A 23,851-nucleotide genomic window follows, 5' to 3' on the forward strand; every position below is an offset into this window, starting at 1 on the left:
TAACGTGTGTTTATTTTTGAGAGAGAGAAACAGAGCGTGAGCAGGGGAGGGACAGAGAGAGAGGGAGACACAGGATCCAAAGAACACTCCAGGCTCTGAGGTGTCAGCACGGAGCCTGACGCGGGGCTCCAACTCACTGACCGTGAGATCATGACCTGAGCCGAATCGGAGGCTCAACTGACTGAGCCACCCAGGCGCCCCACCATTATTTATGTTTATATGTAAAATTAAGTTAAGCTCTAGGCTTGATGATTGTAAGCTAGGTTTTTGCATTGGCAGAGATGTACAGGACGTTTCAAGGCTCTGCCCAGTAAGGAACAGTTTTTTATTATGTGGAACTGTACTGTCTCTTTTATTTCAAAACATCAAGCATCCCTGGCCTTGCCCACATAGCATTTCCCAATCATTCAGATAACCAGAAGCCACCCCCAGATATTTCCAAAACAATGCCTAGGGTATGGGGCAATGCCCATTGTAAGTCAGTGTTTTTGAGTCTCCTTGAGACAAAGTAGTGTAAGAGAAAACAGACTTGGAGTGTGAAACCTGAAATGCTTCTCAGTGGGTATCCCTTCTTTGTATTCTGAGGTCCCTATAGAGCCACTCTGTTTTAGCTCCCTTTCCCATCTTTTATTGCTGATCTGATGTTCTTTCTGTTTTTCCGGTGTGCAGCAACATACTAGATACTTGAGGATACAGAAGTGGCTTAAACATGATGGTGGAATAGTCACGTTTAAAGCTTTAGATAGTTCAGTATGGTTTTGGAGAGTAGCAGGTGGGTGACGGAGAATAATGAGGCTTCAGATTAGACAAGTAAGTCATAAGACAGATCAGAAGGAAGATAGAAGGCCTGGAATCTTCAGTTAGTGGGTTTTTTGAATAAAGAACTATACTCGGGTGTGCTTTGTATGCTAGGAATCTGTAGAATGGACTAGCGGGAGGAAGAACTGCAAGTCATTTGATGAAAGAACTGTTCATAATTATTGTGGAACTTTGTACAAGGTAGGTTTTTTTATCTGAGGAAAAACGATATGTTCAGACAGATTATAAAATTTGAGATGCAGGTATGACATCCACAAATAAATCAACACAAGACTCTTAGAAATAAAGACAAGATGGAGCGCCTGGGTGGTTCAGTTGGTTGAGCATCCAACTTCGGCCCAGGTCATGATCTTGCGGCTGGTGAGTTCAAGCCCCGCGTTGGGCTCTGTGCTGACAGCTCAGAGCCTGGAGCCTGCTTCGGATTCTGTGTCTCCCTCTCTCTGCCCCTCCCCTGCTCGTGCTCTGTCTCTGTCTGTTTCTCAAAAAATAAAACGTTAAAAAAAAAAAAAAAAAAGGAATAAAGACAAGAAATCTGCAAAAATAGAGGTGACAGTTCAAGTTAGATTATACAAACACTAGGGGAAGAAGATAGTTTGAAAGAGTAGATGGTCAAGTAAACATCCTAGTAGACACCTATTGAAAATGCAAGAGGAAGATGTGAATTAAGAAATAGAGAAGTGAAGAAAGTCAAGATATGAGAGAAGATCATGATAAGGCAGAAAAGCAGATCGAATTTGCCCAAGACTTCCAAAAGGACTGGCCTTGCTTCTCCCTCTTCTACTTACTTAGGGAAGCTGCTTTTGTTCCCGTTTCAGAAGAAAGACCACAGTCCTTTGAACTTTTAAATGCCAACTGTGAGGATCCCCAATAGTAGATAAAGTAATAATACAGGGGAAAAGAACAAAATGTCCAGAAGTCCTAAGTGAGTAATGCAGGTTTTGTTTTGTTTTGTTTTGTTTAACTTAAAAGATACATGGATACTTGCACATATAATTAGCATGAGGTTCATCTGCATTTCAGAAGAAAAATCTAGGTTTACATTTAGGTATCCCTAACAGAGAACAGCTTCCTTAGTTATTTGAATATAGTAACTAGGGCAGGAACTCTGAATATTTGGGTAAATGGGAGGGCTTCAAAAGGAGTTAGGGGAGATTGTTTAGAGACTGAAGATACTGAAGAATATATGTAGCAACAGAGTAAAGAGACACTTTCCCAAAATGTTGACGCTCTTTTCTTTCCCTGTCTCACCACCCAACCTGCTACCTAAGTTCTTCTGCCTTGCATTGGTACTCGACTCAAATAGCATCTGTGTTGGTGGTTAGAGGATCCAGGTAGCTGGAGGGGTCTAAGATGGTACAGAGAAAAGAAGTTCGGCATTCTAAGGCCAGCCTGAAAAGAAAGTGTTACTAGTTACTTGATTGGGGTGAGGTTTATTCTTTCACCTTCACCATGTAAATCATGCATATTGATTGACTGATTAAAAGCAATCTTGTTTTTTAAGTTTATTTATTTAGAGAGACAGAGAGAAAGTGCCAGCGGGAGAGGGACAGAGAGAGAGAATCCCAAACAGGCTCCACGCTGTCAGTGCAGGGCCCGATGTGGGTCTCGAACCCACATACTATGAGATCATGACCTGACCCAAAGTCAAGTCGGATGCTTAACTGACTGAGCCACCCAGGTGCCCAGTTGTGCACATTTAAATTGGGAAATGTGTATACACACAATTTATGTGTAATTATATTTTCACTGACTTACACATGTTATAACATGCAAAGTTTGTACATCCATTGAAAGTTGTGCATATCAAAATCAACAAATTGCTTGACACACAGTGCTGACATTTCTCATATTCATTATCATACAGTGCTCTTGTATGACTTGTGAACTGATTTTTGACCATGAACTAAATACAGAGAGTCGGCCAACAAGGAAAGTAAAATAAGGGTGAGGCTGACTGTCCATCTGCCATTAACATAATGCCTAGGCCTACCAGTTTATCGGCATACTTGCAGATTCTCTTTTCTCTTACTTTTAATGTTGGATTTTTGTTTCATCATGTTCCATGTCTGCTAATGGCATCTTCATCATTATTACTGAGATTTAGGTTTTTCCAAATAATGGTTTGAAATGTCAGATAATTGTAGGTAAAGCTCCACTGGGTGGAATAGGGAGCAATCCACTCTGGCTGTGACTTTACCAGCTGTCACCAGTACAGATGAGCAGGATGGTGATTGGTACCAACCCTCTCCCCTACGTCTTCGTGGGTGTCCTAAGAAAATCTGAGGCTTGTACTTATTTACTTGTGATGTAAGCCCAGTATGCCTAAAACAAGACACTAACTCTTATAACATTTCTTATTTCAAAATAACTGTTAAAAAGATGAGCTATTTTAGGAGTGCCTGAGTGGTTCAGTCAGTTAAGCATCACAATTTCAGCTCAGGCCATGATCTCGCAGACTGTGAGTTCGAGCCCCGCATCGGACTCTGTGCTGACAGCTCAGAACCTGGAGCCGGCTTCAGATTCTGTATCTCCCTCTCTGTCTGCCCCTCCCCCACTCACGCCCTGTCTCTGTCCCTCTCAAAAACTGAATAAGACATTTAAAAAATTAAAAAAACCAAAACTGTTTCAAAAGCTATGGGTATAAACTGGCTACTTGAAGCATTTAGCAGTTTTAACTCATTCCCTCCTTTCCACTTCCACTTAGTTTCATCCACTTGAAAAACACTAGCAGGAAACAAGTGGGAAAAGAATGAGTTTAAGGATTTCAGGTAGGCAGATTTTTTTTTTTTTTAATATATACTCCTGTAGGTATAGTTCAGGATTCTGTAACTTATTTGTTCATGTATAAGGTGAATGCAGTGCTGCATTTAACTAGATATATGCCAAAGCTTTTTAACAAATCTGCAGCTTTCCTCAGAAATACTTGTTTTCCTTGCTTCTCAAAGAATGCTGTTTTAAGAAACGCTAAAATCTGTAACAACACAGTGGGGAGGAGAAAAGCATTATAATTGTCTCATACTTTTTATTTTGTATTTTTAAATTATCTTTTAACTTTATTATCTTTACAAACAAGGGAATGGTGGTTTTTAAATTAATGTTTTTTAAAGTTCTTAAAATGTTGCTTTTTTTTTTTTTTTTTTTTTTTTTTTTTTTTTTTTTTTTTTTTTTTTTTTTCTATCAGCCCTGAAAATTTACTTTAAAAGTAAAGAGATAGTGGTTGTCAAACGCAAGCCCCACTCAACTCCAAACCAAGAAGTCATTTTACCTCTTTGGACTTGGTTTTTCTTCTGTAAACTGGGAGGCCAGCTCCACCAGTCTATGAGTATATGTGCCATGTGTGGGAGAGGTGCTGGGAAAAGGAGAATGAAAAACAAAGATGAAAAAGCAGACAAAATAAGGAGAGAAGCAAAGCAAAAATAGTTTTAGGTTAGAAGCTACAAAAGGAGGGGTGAAAAGCTAACTTACATCGTTACATAAGTGAAAGTGGGAAGTAGACCCACTGAAAATATCACAAAGTACAAATTTCTAGTAAGAGGAAGGGAGAGGAAAGGGACCATTATCCGAGTGTTGTAACAACACTGGGGCCTAATGTATGACATTTGTATGTGAAAATTTTGAGTCTTCTATAATATATTGCCTTGCAGGGGGGACTTTGTCTCATTCTACTCTTACATCTTCTTTGGCATTAAGTGTAAATTTCCACCCTGAGGAAAATCTCAGAGTGAAAAACAGTGGCTTTTTTGTACCATTAACATAACAGTGATTAGTTGGTACTTCAGATGTTGCTATAGTTTAGCTTTTCATTTTACTATCTATAGATGGAGATAAGGTTCAGACTTGTTTACACAGAACTTCTTTCCTAACTCTTCTAAAATGTAATAGATTTCATTTACTCACAGCATTTTTCTTGGTCTGTTCCCTGATAATTTTCATTTTAAATTCAGGTCATAGTTGCACAAAAGTAAAGTCTGTATCTTCTTTAGTTTTTGACTTTTTTTTTTTTAATATTTTATCTGCCACCATTCTGTACCTTAACTCTGCTATCTCTGTTTTAGTTGTACCTGTTTAACTCTTTTAACTGTGCCTTCTATAATTCCATCTCAGTATTTAAATTTGTTGTTAAAATAAACTTCTGGCTTTTCTGTAGCTACATGGAAATCAGTGTCCCAGTTTTAGCAATAGAATCACCAGAGTATATATTAAAATTTTTAATTTTGTATTTTAAAGCAAGGGATGTTTAAAACATAAATACTTTATTTTCCTTCTATGGTATCTTGTGCAGTCTGTTCATGACCAGTATTGTTGATAGACTTCTACTGTATTTTAGATTTGTTTCACTTCTTGCAGTGTTGAGGAGCAGACAGCATTTTGCCCTTTTTCCTTCATGGTCTTTGGTTTAGGTTTAATACTGCAGTTTAGGAAGAAAATAAAAATCGTAGGTAAAAGGTAAAAATACTATTCTTATCTATTGAGTTTCTGCTAATTTTGGGGGGAATCAAATGAATATGGCATGTTTTCTTGCCCTCACGGAGCTTGTGTTCTAATTTGAAAAGAGAAGCAAAATAACTAATTATGAGGATATATGGTGTAGTAATGATAAAGTACAGGGAAGAGATTCCACTCCCGCCACTTGCCTGGCACTGTGCTTACACAATTTAGATGAACCTTATTTCACCTTTTACGACTCTGAATTACAGTAAGAACACCAGTCAGAAAAATATAAGTACTTTGTCCCCAGGTGCTGTGGCCCGGAACAGTATTCTCAAACTCTGATGAACATCCAGCCTTTTTTTTTCTTTTTTTTTTTTTTTTTTTTTACTTTGGACTTTCCATTATGTTGCAGACTGATAGTTTCGTAAAATACAAGTAATAATTGAATTGCTAGAAAGGTGAAATTTAAAAAAGATGTGTAAGGGGCACCTGAATGGCTCAGTCAGTTGAGCATCGGGCTCTTGATTTTGACTCAGGTCATGATCCCAGGATCCTGGGCTTGAGCCCCATGTTGGGCTCCACGCTGAGCAGAGCACGGTGCCTGCTTGAGATTCTCTTTTTCTCTCCTTCTGCCCTTCTCCCCCAGTCACAAGCTCTCTCTCTCTCTAAAATAAAAATTAAAACAAAAAAATTTTTAAAAAGACATATAAAGTACAAGCTTAATTTGTTATAAGTTTCCTAAGTACTCCGAATTTCTGTACTATCTTGTCACAAACTGGTAAACAGTTTGCACACCCGTACTGGGTGTCTTTTGATCGGCACTGATCATTGGCTTCTCTTGAAGCCCCCAGGGAATCCTGTTTATATCCTGATCTGACTCTCCCTGCTCAGAAAACAGAGCTTTGCAACCTTACCGCAGTGATTATATATATGAATAGCAGGCTGGGAAGGAGATAATCTGTCTAAAGTATCCATTTGCACTAGAAGGTTCTAAATTAAGCAACATCTTATTGCTAACCTAGAAACCATGGTGGATCAGGAATAATTTATCTAATTACAAAAGCATGCGTTCAGTACATACACCATACCTTAGGTTTTTATACTTTTACTGTATGTACACTGAAGGTCTCAGCAATTATAATAACAAACAAAAATGAGGGTAGTATGTCTTACTAGAGTAGGAATTCCATATATTTTGTATTTGTTTCTGTGTAATAATTGCCAAGAAGTGTGTGCACCTCATATTCATTTAATTGTGAATGAGTGGAGTATGTTTGCATGTAGTGTTAGTACAATGTGACTAAGAATGCTAAGGCATTGGCTTCACAATTCCATACGCACTTCATCACTGTGTTACTTTGGTAAGTTATTTGATTTATATAAGCCTGTTCCTATGTTTGTAAGGTGAAGAAAATTATAATAGTTATTCTTTCAAGTTTTTCTAGACTTCAAATGAAAAACTGCATGTAAAGCCTTTAGCAAAGTGCCTAGCATATAGTAGATGCTTTAAAAACATTAGTTTTTGCTTTCACTCCTTGATGGATAATGTTGTACTGTACTATATTTATAAAGGGCATCAGCAAATACATGGCAGTTTTAATGCAAACTATCCTAAATTGCTCAATCTTATGTATTTACTTAAGATGAATTTATGCCTTATTATACAGAAATACTTATTATACAGAAATAAGTAAGCATTATATATCATTACCACTATGTTTGGAGACCCATCATGTGCAGTTGGAGTCCCAAGAAAGAGAGTAGAAAGAAAATATAGGAGAAAAAATATTTATAGAAATAAATGACCATAGATTTTCTAAAATGAATCCAACAAAGTCAGTAAACCCTAAGTAAAATAAATACAAAGAAAACCATACCTGAGAACATTTTGGTCAAACCAGTGAAGTTCAGTGATGGAAGGGAAAATCTTGAGAGAGTGGTCTTGGGAAATAATACATTGTACAAGGTATAATGTGCTTTGAAGGTAACAGTGCTTTGAAGGATAGTTGACTTCTCATTTTTTGAAAAAGTAGTGGCAAAAAGATAATGAAATTCACATATTCACAGCACTGAAAGGAAAAAGGAAGAAAAAGCAAGGAAAAAAACCCTGTCAGTGTAGAATTCTGTATAGAGCAAAGCTATCCTTCAAAAAATGAAGGTAAAATAAAGGACATTTTCAGGCAGGTTAGCTCACAGCTAGCAAATCTGCTCTAAAGAGCTAAAGAACAGCAGAAAGAAACTTTCTTTGGCCTGAAGGAAAATGATACCAGATGGCAGCTTGGATTTCCAGGAAGGAATGAAGTACACTGGACATAATATGTAAATAAATATATTTAAAAGACTATATATTTTTTCTTTTCCTTCATTTCTTTAAAAGATCTATGCCTATTTAAGTAAAAAATTATTATAACTATATATACATATTTGGTAAACCCAAAAGAAGGCAGATAAAGGGAAGAGAGGAAAGTAAAAACAGGTGGGAGTAATATAAAACAATTTAGCAAATTTTAGGCCTAAATACAGCTATATCAATACATACTGTAAATGTAAATGGACTAACACTCTAAAAGTAGAGACTGTCAAACTATGTAAAAAAGCAAGCTATAATTTTATACTGTTTACAAGAGACACTTTTTAAGTACAGAAACATATTTTGAAAATGAAAGGACAGAAAAAATACTGAATGCCAATACTAAATAAACAAAATTCCTAGTGAAATATTAATATTAGACAAAGCAAACTTTAAGAAGATGTGTTAGTAGAGGTAAAATGGGACATTTTATAACAATAAAGGGTTCAGTTCATCAACAAGGTATTATAGTTATAGATGTGTACATGCTAAGTTGTAATCTACATAAAACAAACATTAATAGAAATAGAAATATAGAAAAATTCATAGTCACATTTTCAGATATTAACACCCCCAGTTATCATTAGAATGAGTAGTTTAAAAACAGTAAAATTAATAAAGACTGGCCAAATATTGGTTAGAATGTAGAAAAAATAAGAGCTTTCATACATTGCTTGGTGAAAATGATAAATGTTATAACCACTTTGGAAAAGATTTGGCATATTTTTATGAAGTTAAATATACACCTACCCTTTTACCCAGCAATTCCTCCTTGGTATTTATCCAAGAGAAATGAAAACTTATGTCCAGAAAAAGACTTGTTCAAGAGAGCTCATAGGAACTTTATTCATAATAGCCCAAAGCTGGAAAGATCCCAGATGCCTACCAACCTGTGAATTGATCTCAGCTGTTACTGAGATGTAAAAAGGTACTGCCGATATACCCTGCAACACGGATGGATCTTAAAGAGATTATGCTGAGCAAAAGAAGACTCAAAAGAATGCAAGCTGTGATTCCTTTCATATAAAGTACAATATACAAATTTATTCTAGTGAAAAAGTTAGGGTGTGTGTCTGTGTATGTGTGTGCAAGGGCAAATTGATCTGGAGAGAGATATAAAGGAAACTTCTGGGGAACTAGAAGTATTCTATTTTGATAGGAGTATGTTTTATATAGGTATATCTATTTGTCAAAACTCATATACAAGATTTATGCATCTCAAGGTGTATCACTATTACTGCAAAAAAAAGTTAAATATTGAACTATCATTTATAGGTTTGGTTTTTCTTAATGGTATTAGGTTGGCAATTCCAAAATTGCTTATTCTGTAATCTAGGATGGAGCATAGGAGTAGAAATACATTGAGAGAGCCAGTTTTCTCACTTCTGGGGAAAGAAGTTACAATAGGATGGGAGAAGACCAGATTGTGTTATGCTGTTGGGTTGGAATTGGAGATGTCCATATTATTTGTGCTTATTAAATATATTAGATAAATAGAGCAAAATGGATACATATAGTATAGTAATTGTGTAGTAGTATAGGTAGTATATATACTATAAATGTATGTATAATATACGTATTTGTGTGTATACATATATCATACATACATAGATATGTGTATGCATGCACATAAAATATAGTTCTTATAAGGGACCTAGAAGCAATGATGCACCAATAGCAATGAGAGTACCCCAGTGTCTGATTTGGGGTTCTAAATACTGTTCATCTATAAAAGGAACCAGGACTCTTATAGAAAGGCTGAATCTAGGACTGGGTCAGGGAAGACACTAGATGAAGCTGGCCCTTTGTCTTGTGCTAGAAAATAAAATGTTTATATGATCTTGGGGACATGTCAAAAGGATCCAGAAACCAACTAGAAAGGGTTTCCACTGTCCATGCTGGGGACAATTTGAGAATCAAAATGAGAATGATATTAATGATAACTCAATGAATAAAATAAGAATCAATGGGTCTGTACTGAAACATACAATGAAATACATGAATGAATGAATGAATGAATGAATGAATGATGGAAAAACAGAGAAGGCCTTTTACAGTAGAATTCTAATAAATGTAGAAAAATGATAAAGGTAGAAATAATCGGGTTTAAAACGAATGGGTGGGAAGTTTGATGAAGAGTGAGGTATTTCTATTAGTTTCTAAATGTCTCCTCTCAAACTGCATACTAATTTTAAAGGAGAAAATAGTCTCAATGGAGAAACCTGTGTGACATCACTTTAACCAAGTTATCAAATCTAACACAACCAGTATTGGAACCAACCAATACCATATGCCTTCTAATAAGATAAAGTGAAAAAGACAAACATCACTTCAGTGCTAATCCTGCTAAAAATGCATAACCTGAACCTAATCATAAGGAGATATCAGACAAATCCTAATAAATACATGCTTTACAACTTAGGCTGTTTTGTTTTGTTTTGTTTTGTTTTTTAATGTTGAGGTTGAGAAGCAAACACTAACAAAGGCTGGCGGTTCCAGATTAAAGACTAAAAAGACATGACAACTAAATAATGCAAGCTTCTTAAATGATATAAACCCAGAAGAGGAATAACTACTGGGGGCATTAATAAAATTGACAGAATTTGTTGGAACTGTGGATCAGAGAATATTCTTATATAAGTGTTAAATGTCCTGATTTTAATAACCGTTGTGCATAAGATTGTCCTTGATCTTAGAAAATGCACAATGGAAGGGTAAGGGGCACAGTGACTTCTGACTTATTCCTAAATGGTACAGAAAAAAAATGCATATATATAAATAAGCATTTTGCATATTGATATATGCATAAATATGTGTATATTAATGGATTGATAAAATGTAAACAATTGGGGCATCTAAATGAAAAGTATATGAGAGAGTGTCTTGTAAAACTTTCTTCTAAGCTTCGTGAAGTTGTATAAAAAATTATTTCACAAAGCTGTGTGTGTGTGTGTGTGTCTCTCTCTCTCTTTCTCTCTCTCTCTCTCTCTATATATATATGTATTTTAAGATAATTTTGGTTCTTTCTTACCCCAGTGGATTAAGTATTAAACAGTTAATAATCATACCTTCTTTGAAAATCTTTTGGCTAATTTGAATGTACATTCCAAATATTATAAAACTAGGATAGTTAAATTTAAGTATTTGTGTATTATAGTTTTGTATATTTATTTATTAAGTACATGTAAATTTAAATGTTTATGTATTATGGGTATGATTTTTTGGTACAGTTTTATAAAATTCTAGTTGTTTTGAAAAATATAAGTAGGGGCGCCTGGGTGGCTCAGTCAGTTGAGCCTCCAAAATTTTGGCTCAGGTCATGGTCTCACGGCTTGTGAGTGCAAGCCCCTCATGGGGCTCTGTGCTGACAGCTCAGAGCCTGGAGCCTGCTTCGGATCTGTGTCTCCCTCTCTCTCCACCCCTCCCCCACTTGTGCTCTGTCTCTCTCTGCTTCAAAAATAAATACACATTCAAAAAAAGAAAAATCTAAAAGTATAAAAATGTTAAATAAATCTTAATAATACATGTAATTGTGTACATGTAATTTGTGATTATAAATACTTCAGTGTTTGAGTCATTGTGGTAATAAATTTGTTGAATGTGTGTTTTTCAAGCATTTCTCATTGTATTTTGTCCAGTGTTCCTGGGAATTTAATAGAGCCCTTGTTTCTATACTATATTTGGGAGCATCAAGGGGCTAAGTATAAATATATTATCTGTGGTATTGCCACAGAGTTAGAGATTATTCCTCTCCTTCGTATCATTAAGTGCTTTGAAATGTTATGAAAGCTATGGATTCTCTCCCATGCATTTGTGCATCACATTTTTGCATATAATTCTGCAAGTTTCACAGACACCCTCTACCCTAACCACTGACCCTTCTTTGCAAGCCTAAGTCAAACTGTATACTCGAATGTAATATTCACATTTATTCCTTAGTGAAAAATGTTTTATTCCAGTTTAGTGTTTTTCGTAGTATAGTTCCAAGACAGCCACCTTCAGAATCATTTGGGGTATTTGATTTTAAAAAAACATGTATTTCAGAATCTAGTATCCTTCCATTCATCAAATATTTATTAAGCTCTACTATATATCAAACATGGTTCTAGGCACAAGTAATGCAGCAGTGAATAAAATCCCTGTCCTCGTGGGAATCACATTTCTCTGGTGGAGACAGACAATGAAAAAAATGAATAAATAAAATACATAGTATGTCAGATGGCAAGTGCCATGGAGAAACTCAAGGTAGAGATAGGAAGGTCTATTTAAAACAGGTGGTTGGGGATGGCCTCACATTTAGCAACATTTAACAATGCCTTGAAAGATAAAGGGAATGAAATACAGAGATGTTCAGAAAGAGGCAAGAGAAAGTACAAACCTTTTGAAATAGTAAAGGAGGTCTGTTCAAGTTCAGGTAGTAGCAGTGAAGACTGGCTGAATCTGGAGTGAGAGAGATTAATGGGAGGTGAGGCTGGGGAAGGAGGAGTTCAGTGAGAATTGATAGGATTTAAGTGCTATTTTTAAAGTATTTCTATCACTCTAATGGTCAAGTGTGGAAGTAGGGAGACCCATTAGTTCATTACTAAATAATCAAAACCAGAAGTAGTACTGTCTCAGACCAGAATTTGCAGTAGTAGATGCTGAGAAGTGGCTGGACTCTGGATATATTTTGAACAGAGAGCTAACAGACTCTAAAAGATTCGTTGGTAGATTGTAAGAGAAATTGAGGACTAAAAATGACTCCAGTGGTTTGGGCTTGAACAACTGCAGGAATGGAGTTGCCATTTACTGGCATATGGAGGAGCAAATTTAGTAGGAAAAGATCAGAAGTTGGTGTTGAACTTTGAATGTTTTCAACTCTCTGCCATACAAGTGAAATGTGCGGTGAATATAAGTCCTGACTTTCACAAGACAGAACTGAGCAGAAGATACGAATTTGGGAGTTGGCCGCCTAAGGTGGTACTTAAAGCCATAAGAGTAGATGAGATCCTTCAGGTAAAGTGTCAGAAGAGAAGATGAGAAGTCCAAGCAAGAACTGAAGCCTCTGGCCTTCCCCACCCTGGAGCTAGAATCAGGAGCACCCTGCCAGGCAAAGAAAACCAGATGACCTTGATAACCCAGAAACCAAGTGAAAGGAGGTTGCAAAGAGGAGGAAGTGCTCAACTTTTCACTCTGATGGAGTCAAGTAAGATGACCTCTAAACTCTGGATTTTGCAAGAGAGAAGTATCTGTAACCTAGACAAAAGCAAGAACTTGACTGGGTGGGCTCAAGACCAAAATCCAAGAGGAAGAATTGGAGCATTCTTTTTCAAAGTGGCTTTTTGGTATGCTAATAGAGAATGTTTTCATAAGATTTCCCGTAGTTTAGGCTAAGAAGTTTTGTTACTGTATTTTCATGGGATTCTTAAATGCACCAGGTTTGAGAACCTCTGCTGTAGCTTGTGCTTGGTATTTGCTAACCATTCTTCAGTGTAACAAGCGCAAATGATTTAAAAATTAAATGGAAATTCTACTTACCACTGCTGACTCTAGTGGCCCAAATTTTTAGTTGTCCGTGATTCTCATCAATCCTGTAACAAAACAGGAACTTAAAGGCCAAGGACAAAAGTAAAAGTTCTTTTTGTAATTCCTGTTTCCCAGAAAGGATGTCTAATTAGCCAAAAAGAGTTAAAAGATGTCAAAAATATTGGCATCTTGAAAATTTCCTCTTAAAACATTGTTTTATATCTAGCATCCTTTATTTTAAAGAAAATAAAATTAAAAAGCAAATTCGTTTTAACAATTGCCAAAATTTTCTGTATTATATATTATAAGCTCCAGGTTGCAGGGGTGTTTTGAAAACAGTGCGGAATAAAAAACAAACTGTTGTATGGATTTATCTGCTCTGGGGAAATGTTTTTTTAATGTATATACTAAAATGAAGCCATCTTAGGTTAGCGTAACATTTTTAAACTTCACATACTAATGAAGGAACCCAATGTGGTTTAAATATTTACACTATTTGTACTATGATATTAGGAATGAAGGAACCTCCTGAGGTTAACACCATACAACTTAACCCAACTCAGTCTTTAGCATTAAATTATTTCATGCCAAGAATAATCTGTCCTATTCTTAAAGCTGAAGAAGGCAAATTAAACTTTCTTAAGCAATTTATTCATTTTCTTTCAAAGGGGTCCTCTTTATATATACCAAAGTACAACCTATATAACATGCATTAAGTAGCTGACCTTTTTTTTTTTTTTTTAATTTTTTTTAACGTTTATTTTTGAGACAGAGAGAAACAGAGCATGAACGGGGGAGGGTCAGAAAGAGGGAGACACAGAATCTGAAACAGGCTCCAGGCTCTGAGCTATCAGCACAGAGCCCAACGCGGGGCTCGAACTCACCGACCGTGAGATCATGACCTGAGCCGAAGTCGGCTGCTTAACCGACTGAGCCACCCAGGCGCCCCTGGTAGCTGACCTTTTAAAGCTAGTGTTCCCTTATTTCATATATTCCTAAGTTGCAAAGTGCACTGTGCTAATTATAGCTTATTAAGGCAGCCCTGAATCGAGTGGTTGGCTTCACTGCAAAATAGTGTGACCTTGGGTAAACCATTTACTTTTGTATTGCCATTTCCTCATATTTATAATAACGGGATTGCAGAATCCTAAGAGAGAAAGGCGAAGGAAATATTACAGACTTTGGGTAGTACAAGTGCCACGTGTAGTAATGGAAGTTATTGCCCAGCTTTCACTTTGGATTCCAAAGTTCACACCTACTTTGTTCATCGTTATCCCCAGCACTCAGCATAGTGCCTGACTTGAATAAATGATAAATTATGTGTTGACTTGCTGGTATTCAGGGAGCCCGATAAGGTAGTAAACATTTGAACTGAGCCTAAGGAGACTTTTGTCAGAAGAGGAAACCATCTTAGATAGGGAGACTAGCATGAGAAAACACTGTAGGTGAGCCAGTCCTATCTGGACTCTGACCTTTTGTGTGATGAAAATGAGAACCAAACAGAAGAGAAACAGAGACTTTTTTCTCTAGAGTAACTGTGAAGAAATGAAAACTTTAAATGTGGATGCTTCTTTTGAAGAGCTTCTTTGTGAAGTAGAATAAATTATAATCATACCTGGAAGAAAATGGAAACCCTGTACAAAAGACTTTTTAGTAGAATATATGAGGAATGTTTGATAAGAAAAGGGAAATTAAATATGGTACGAATTCAGTAATCTGGGAGTTAACTTTTTTTTTAGGTATCTATATACTTATCTGTAGTAGTATCTAGATCATTTTGCATAAAAAACTAAGTATCTGTGCTGTGTGCAGTATTTCTATTTATTGGCGACTCAGTGGATCTTTGCAAAAGGCAAATTATAATTGTTTCCAACATAATGAAACCGCATACAAGTCGCCTGGAGATCTTGTTAAGGTGCGGATTCTAATTCAGTAGGTCTGGGAGGTGCTTAAAGATTCTGCATTTCTAACAAGCTCCAGTCATGATTATCATAAAGGTCAGTTGGAATATAAACTAAAAATTACTAACCCATCCAAAATTCTAAAAGGTTTCACATTTATAAATTTTTGTCTTAATTTTATAGTGTGTAAGCATCAATTTGAAGGCAGGAAGGAAGAGGAGGCAACTCGTAGGTTCTTTATTGATATTTTCAGTTCTTATAACAACCCCATGAGGTGTATTACTTTTCCCCTTTTTGGAATTGAGGTAACTGAGATTCGGAGGTGGTCAAAAAGTTAAAAGGTCAGATTTGCCTAGCTGTCTGTCTAGTGTCTGTTTTAACAACTGCATCATCTTATTTTTCTTTTTGTTTTCATAAACGTGTTTTCATAGATTTGTACGGATCAATTTTTTCTTCTTTGGTGGAAATAGTTGAATCTGTTGTTACTATCTTTTACATTTAATTTTAGAATTCCATTTAGCTTAGTTCTCCCCTGTCCATTAGAGTTACAAGTTTTGCTGGAAGGACACTCCCATATTTTCATTGCAGACCTTTTCTAAAATTAGAAAATCATAAAAGGGAACTAGGCATGTGTTTTGAGGAAGATAGCTTTTTATGGTCTGTCAAGCACCAGACAGCTGGTAGGATCCAGTGGGGAAAGGGGATTCTTTGCCATATTCTTGCAGAGATACAACATGCAAAAATGGGTTTTATCTGAGAAATACCGTGTAGGTTATCACAAATGTATATTTTCATTTGACTTATTTACTGCAGTCTAATACTAAAATATTCCTTCTAGAATGTGAAACACAGAAAGTATGCAAGGTGGAAGGCAACATATATCCATAACTGTTTAAAGAATGGAGAGACTCCTCAAGCAGGGCCTGTTGGAATTGAAGAAGATAATGGTATGTATTTATTTATCTAAGCAAAATGACTTAGCAGAATCATAATTGTTCCAAATATTATTACTCAAAGTTTTTGGAAGAAACTGTACACTTTTGTTTGTCGCGTTAGTTCTAAAATCTGTGAAAGTTAAGTGTGAAATCATAAATCTAGGGACAGTGAGAGATTAGGGCCAAACTGCTCTAATGTCTGTGTCAACAAAATGGCCTGCCTCTCTCCTACCTATAATCAGATTTTATTCCAACATAGAACAGGTAATCCATTTATAATTCATAAAATATTTCCAAACCACAAAGACACTGTTATTTTTTACATATCTGTTTGAGGTAGATTTTTTTGGCAGAGGGGAAGATAGTACATTCACATGGTTCAAAAGTTATAGAGGATATAAAATATATGAAATGAGTTTCTCATTTCCACCACATCCCTCATTTGCCCAGATTCTACTAAAACCCAAATAAACATTATTTTCAGTTTTTTGTGTACCTTTCCATATGATTTTTTATGAATTTACAAGTATATAGGAATATATATCCTCTTTTTTTTTTAAGGTTTTTATTTATTTTTGAGAGAAAGAGCGGGGGAGGAGCAGAGAGGAAGACAGAAAATCTGAAGCAGAGCCCATATCACCTGATTTCAAAAGTCTTATGCTAAGTGAAAGAAGCCAAACACAAAAGGCTAAATACTATATGATTGTATTGATATAACATCCCAGAGAAGGCAGTGCTCTGGGGACAGAAATCAGATAAGTGAGTACCTAGAGTGAGGGAGTGGATTTACTACAAAGGAACACGGGAAAGGTTTGGAGATGATGGGATGTAGTGGTTGTACAGTATATAAGTTCGTCAAAACTGTATACCCAAAAAGTAAGAATTTTACTGTATATAAATTATATATCACTAAACCTGCCTTTTGAAGACCAAAGGGGTTGGGGGGAGACAAAGAAAACCTTTGTGTTCTATTTATTTAGTATTCAGAAGACTGTTTAGAGTGTTATAATGCCACTTGGTGAGAAAGGTACACTGTGGTTTTGTATATGAATACTCTGTGTAAATGATTTTGTAGTCCACATCTTAGAGATGCAAGCTTTCATGCATTTCATGCTTTCATTTCAGGTTAATTTCTTGCTATCTATTCCTGAAACGCTCTTCATGATATGCCCTTAATCTAATGTTTTGTTTTGTTTTGTTTTGTTTTTAGTGTTTTTTAATGTTTATTTATTTTTGAGAGAGAGATAGAGCACAAGCAGGGGAGGGGCAGAGAGAGAGGGAGACACAAAATCTGAAGCAGACCCCAGGCTCTGACCTGTCAGCACAGAGCCAGACGTGGGGCTCGAACCCACAAACCGTGAGATCATGACCTGAGCCAAAGTCGGACACTCAACCGACTGAGCCACCCTGGCACCCCCCTTATCTAATGTTTTAAATAGTCTTTTACACATAGAATTCTTCTTGTAATTATTTTATGTAATAAATACCTTGCATTCATATAGTGCCTTAAAACTTCCAGATTATTTTCACATTTCTGAAGCCCTCAGAAATCCCTTAGGAATTGTTACTACTATTTTACAAAGGAGGAAGTTGAGGGGCTTGGGCCTGCCTAAGGACTTAGAACCTCACAGAGGAGAACTAGAACTTGAGCCTTGGCCCACTTACTCGGAGTCCTGTGTTTTTTACATTCTTCCTTTCCTACTTTAATATCGACTGTAGTCCAGAATGTTCTATGTCAGGCCTACTGTTAACAAGCGTCCATGGGAAAATAGCCAGCATCCTCAGGCTACAAAGCAAGAGTAACCACAATGTGGCATCAACCTACTTTACCATTTCTCCCTCCTAAAATACTCATCTTTCTTTACTTATCTGAATCCTGTCTGTGATATTTTCTCCTTCATCTGAATTTCTGCAGAGCTATTTTGTTTATATATGTTTGTAAAGTCTTTATAAAATACATAGCATTTAATAAAGTATCTTCATAATTTATGTTAATTTTTATCATTTATGGGGCACTTGCTAGGTATTAGGCACTGTGCTAAGTATTTTATGTATATAATTGAGTTCTCAGAGTTTCTGAAGGTAGCTGCACATCCCTGTTCAAGCTCTAATAACTAGTTAATGAAACTCCGTATTGGAACCCAAATCTTTCTAATTCTGAAGTCTGTACTCTTGTTATACATTTAAGCAGATGCATTTTTTCCTTCAACCAGTTTGACATTAGATAACAAGACAATACATATTTGTCTTCCCCACTGAGTGTTACAAGAAAATTTCTACGTCAGCCAGTCAACATAACTGTTAATTTAACATTCTCTTGAGAGCATAGTACCAACATTATGAGGAACACTTCTGTGCTTTAGACATGATGTAGAGCCCTAAATTTGGAATGAACTCCCACTTCCCAGGATATACCTTTGTACTTAGATTTTTTAAATGTAATTTTCTTCATTCATTTTTGAAGAAAATTTTTTTAAATGTCATTTAAATTTGTTTTAATGTCATTTTTTAAAAGTCATTTATCAGCTAATGCTGAGTACCAGGGATAGTACGAGGGATAGATACCAGGGCGTACCAGAGATAAATAAGAGACATGGTCCTTTACTCAGGAGCTTACGAGCTCCTTAGAAGCTTAGCTCCTTTACTTAAGAGCTTACGTCCTCATGGGGAGCAATAGGTTTAATAAGCAGTTATAATAAATACATGATAGTAAGAGATTGTGCTTGGGGCGCCTGGGTGGCGCAGTCGGTTAAGCGTCCGACTTCAGCCAGGTCACGATCTCACGGTCCGTGAGTTCGAGCCCCGCGTCAGGCTCTGGGCTGATGGCTCTGAGCCTGGAGCCTGTTTCCGATTCTGTGTCTCCCTCTCTCTCTGCCCCTCCCCCGTTCATGCTCTGTCTCTCTCTGTCCCAAAAATAAATAAAAAACGTTGAAAAAAAAAAAAAGAGATTGTGCTTATTGAGTCTCCAAAGAGAAGTTGAATTAAGTCAGGTAAACAAAAAACAAAGGATGAAAAAAGCATCTTCCAAAGCAGCAGGGAGGCCAGTTGAGAACTGGCTGGACTGTAAGTATTGTTTGGGGGGAGGAGCATTTTGGGGAGTGAGTTGAAGGATAATTCTGCATATTGTGAGATGAATTCAAGGGCTATTAATGACCTAAATTATAAATAAGAAAAGCCTGGGTGAGATATTGGCCATGAGGATAAACAGAAGGAAGTGTAATCAATAGAACGTAGAATACTTCAGTGACAGAGGAAATGGAAGATGATCCCTAAGTTTCCAGCCTTTCAAAGAAATGACTAATACAACATGAGCAGGTTTGGTGGGGAAAATTAAGAGAAGACACTGAGATAGTCATGTGATTACTACTTGGAGAAGTCGCAAGTGGCAGATCTTCTTCCAAAGATTGCAGGAGAAGGTTCTGGGCTAAAGGTAGAACTTTGGAGTTGTCAGCCTGAAAGCAAGAGATGAAACCAAAGTAAAATGTTGGATCACCCATGGAGAATGGATAGCTTAGGACCTAAGGCCAGAGATGGAAACTTTCTTCACGTTCAGTAATTACATTAAATTGGAAAACGAAGCTGAACCACTTCTATTATCTGATTACATTTAAGGTGCCTTTTACACATTATTTGTAGTAAGTTTACTCATGTTCTAGTTCTCATTACGTTCAAACATTTGGTTGGAGACACTTTACTTCTTGTATATGGTATACATATATTCTTAAATATACCATGAAAATATCTTTTTTGTTTTAAACATCTTATTTTTTCAGTACTATTTCAAATGTGTAATTTTAGGTACATCAAAATGCCTAACAAATAATCAGTGTTATTTTTTAGACATTCTTTCAGTATCAGTGACTTCTCTAATATTAACATTTTTAACTTTTGCCCTTGAAAGTGTTACATTTTGATTATTATCATGATCACTTTTGTTCTGAAATGGTTTCTTTTAGGTTCTATAATACTACCTTAGTAGAATATTAGATCTATATAATTTTTGTTGTGTTTTCCAAAAGTTGGCTTAAGTGGAGCTTGTAATTTCTATTCGTTACTTTTATTCTGTTTTTGTGGAGCTTCTAGATAGTAGAAAATGATGAGTTACAGAATACCAGTAATAAATCCTTTAAAATATGAAGAGTTTTTTTCACTCTATGCTTTTTCAAAACAACTTAAAATGTAACCTGGTGGCATAATCAGTGTCAATGTCATAACCTCTAACAGTATATGCTCAGAAGTGGTTTATGGCTCTACCAGAGGATGTCCTTAAATTTGAATGTGTAAGAGAAAAGTCGTCTTTAAACTGTGATTTTCTCAATGTACCATTATATTCTCTAGTGTTCTTAAATTAACTCCTGACTTACATAAAAAGTATTACATTTAACAAAAGTCTAATTCTCTGGAATTTAATTTCTAGTAAAAACATTTAAAAAAAAAGTAGATACCACACCTTAGTTAATTTAGAGTAAGAAAAAAGAGAAATATACTTACTCCTGAAAATAGTACTGTTTGGAATTAAGCCCATAAAGAAGCCACATGCTTAGTACAAAAATAGCATTCTAGGGAAAAGGCTCAACTGAAGGGAATTCTGTTAACATTCAAACTCTAGGTTTTCATGTCCATTTGAATTCAGTATCTGCAAAATGGTATTACTTCTGACTGGTCATTGTTAACCTATACTCCAGCAATAAAAACTAAAGAAGGTAATTACATATTTCATATTTCTAGTGATTTAAAATTACTCTCTCTCAACAAACCATAAGATACAGTTAACCTCAGCATTTTTTAGCCTCGATAAATATTTGCTCTTAAGACCTGTAGTTGAAGAATATGAGAGATATAAAATAAGTCAATACATTATGAATCTAAAATGTAATCTTAAAGTGTCCTAATCTAGTGTTAATGTCATAACTTTAACAGTATCTTCTCAGAAATGGCTTATGGCTCTACAAAAGGATATAATTTTACAAATACACATTTTTTGAAGAATTTGAAAATAAATTGGAGATACACTCTTTTACTTCTAAATATTTCAAATATTAAGTTTGATCAGTTGATTCAGTAATCTCCTTGGTGGCGTTTTGTGTCCAAGATCCAGTCTAGGATCAACCCATTACATCTACTTTTCATGTCTCCTTAGTCCCTTTCACCTGGAATGGTTCTTTAGCCTTTGTAGGTGTTTCTTGGCCTGATGTTTTTGAAGAGCACAGGCTAGTTACTTATAGACTGTCCCTCATAATTAGATTACTATTATGCATTTTTAGCAGAAATACTCTAGAATGAGATTGTGTTCCTTACCTCCCATTGGAAGTGTATAATATTGTGACATATTGGTGAAATAATGGTGATATTAACTGATCACTCAGATAATGTGGTATCCTCTGGGTTATTATACTTTAAAATAATTTTCCCTTTGTAAATAAGTTGTTTGTGGAAGATACTTTGAGGCTATGTAAATACCCTATTTTTAATGGAATATTACCCCACCATCGTTAGCATCTACCGATGATTTTCTAACACCATTATTCCTTCTATATTAATAAGTTGGCATTATACTGTAAGAGTGTTCCTATCTCTTTCATCTGTGTATTTACTCATTTAATTATTTATGTCAGTATGGGCTCATGAATTTATATTCAGTGATTATAATCCATTACTATCATCTCTTTTTATGTTGGTCAGAATTGTCCCAGATTCAGACAGTGGGAGTTTTTCAGTCTGGCTCCTGTGTCCTTTTTGTGTGTTTCTGTCGTTCTTGGTGGTATACACTTCCTCGCTTTCTGACACATCAGAATGCTACAAGTGCATCTAGTTCTTTTTTTGACCCAGCACTAGAATCAGCTTTTTCTTTAAAGAGCCCTTGGGGGCACCTGGGTGTCTCGATCGGTTGAGTGTCCGACTTCAGCTCAGGTCATGATCTCGCGGTCCGTGAGTTCGAGCGCCGCATCGGGCTCTGTGCTGACAGCTCAGAGCCTGGAGCCTGTTTCAGATTCTGTGTCTCCCTCCCCCGTTCATGCTCTGTCTCTCTCTGTCTCAAAAATAAATAAAAACGTTTAAAAAAAAAAAATTTAAAGAGCCCTTGGTCCTTTTTACTGGAGAATGGAAGCCAAGACCTGGGAACCTGGGCATGATAGGCACTAGGTGTCTGCATTGCTGCGGATATATCATTGCTTCTAGGCCTTCTCAGAACACAGCAAGGGAGACACACACACACACACACACACACACACACATTATTTTCATTCTTCAACACTAAGTATTCTAGCTTTCATTAGCTTCAGTTTAGTCATCCATTTACTCATGTCTGGAAAACAAATGATAGAGTCAGAATTGGTAATCTGTACCATTGTAAAAAAGCAAAGATAGAAATTAAAGTTAACCTGTTTACTTAGAGTAGTTCAGTGACTCGGTGACTTTTGACACATATCCCTCTAAATAAATAATATTTCCATTACCTCTCAAAATTCCTCATACTCTTTCCCAGTCCATTCCTACCTTGAGAAGCAACTGATTTAGTTGTTTGTTTAATCAAAATTTAGTTTTACCTGACCTGGAGCATTGTGTAAATGGAGTCATACAATATTCTTTTGCACCCAGCTTCTTTCTCTCAGCATCACATCTGTGAGATTCATCTATGTCTTGTGTATGAGTAATCCATTCTTTTTTACGGCTGAGTAGTAGTTCACTTTGTGGATACAAATAATTTATTTATCAGTTCATCTGCTAATGAATATTTTAGCTGTTTCTAGTTTGAGGTTATGAAGAATTAAGCTTCTTGACACTTAAATACATGACATTTAAATGCAAATACATGTGGTTTTTGACATACTTCACATTATATGTGAACACATGGCATGTGTTCCATTGCTCTGGGTCAATAGCTGGAGCAGAATTGCTAGGTTATATATGTTTAATTTTTAAGGAATTCCCAAACTATTTTTAAAGTCATTGTACCATTTACACTTTCATCAGCCATGTATTAGAGTTTCTGTAATTCTATGTCATTGCTAACACTTGGTATTGTTAGCATTTTTAAATTTAGCCATTCTGACCCATGTAAAGTGACTCTTCATTGTGATTTAACTTGCATTTTCCCAATGACTAAATGTTATTGAACTCTGTTAAATGTACTTATTAGCTTTTCCTATATCTTTATTGGTGAAGCATCTGTTTAAATCTTTTGCCTATTCTTTTTTGTTGTGGTAAGATATACATAACATAAAATTTACCATTTAGTTATTTAATTGTGTGGTTCAGTGGCATTAAATACATTCATCTTGTTCAGTTTATCATCACCATGTATCTCCAAAACATTTTTCATCTTCTTAAATTGAAACTCTGTACCCATTAAACTGTAAGTCCCCTTTCCACTGTGGAATCCCCAGCCCCAGGTCACCACCATTCTGTCTTCTGTATCTGTGGATTTGACTACTCTAGGTACCTCATACATGTGGAATCATACAGTCTCTGACTTTTTGTGACTGGTTTCTTTCATTTATTGTAATGTATTCAAGGTTCATCCTTTTTTTTTTTTTAATGTTTAATATTTTGAGAGAGAGAGAGAGAGAGACAGAGTGTGAGTAGGGGGCAGGGGTGACAGAGGGAGAGGGAGACACAGAATCCAAAGCAGGCTCCAGGCTCCACACTTGTCAACACACAGCCCGACATGGGGCTTGAACTCATGAACCGTGAGATCATGACCTGAGCTGAAGTTGGACGTTTAACTGACTGAGCACCCCAGGCACCCCAAGGTTCATCCATGCTATAGGATGTTTTAGAATTTCTTTCCAAAAGCTGAATAATATCCCATTGTATGCATGTACACATTGTATTTATTCATCTAGTGGTGTACATTGTGATTGTTTCCACATTTTGGTTGTTGTGAATAATGCTATGAACATTAGTATACT

The 23,851-nt window shown here is 36.0% G+C and overlaps 1 protein-coding gene across 2 annotated transcripts in view; it reads left to right on the top strand.

The window, feature by feature from the left end:
• The window catches only part of VTA1 (vesicle trafficking 1), a 69,551-nt gene that overhangs the window by 27,939 nt on the left and 17,761 nt on the right, over positions 1 to 23,851 (top strand). For both annotated transcript variants that reach the window (XM_042939964.1, XM_042939965.1), the window contains exon 5: positions 15,845 to 15,953. In XM_042939964.1, coding sequence (XP_042795898.1) covers positions 15,845 to 15,953 — 109 coding nt within the window. The remainder of the gene's footprint in view (positions 1 to 15,844; positions 15,954 to 23,851) is intronic.

The sequence above is a fragment of the Panthera leo genome, chromosome B2, assembly GCF_018350215.1.
Source record: "Panthera leo isolate Ple1 chromosome B2, P.leo_Ple1_pat1.1, whole genome shotgun sequence".
Classification (NCBI taxonomy): Eukaryota; Metazoa; Chordata; class Mammalia; order Carnivora; family Felidae; genus Panthera; species Panthera leo.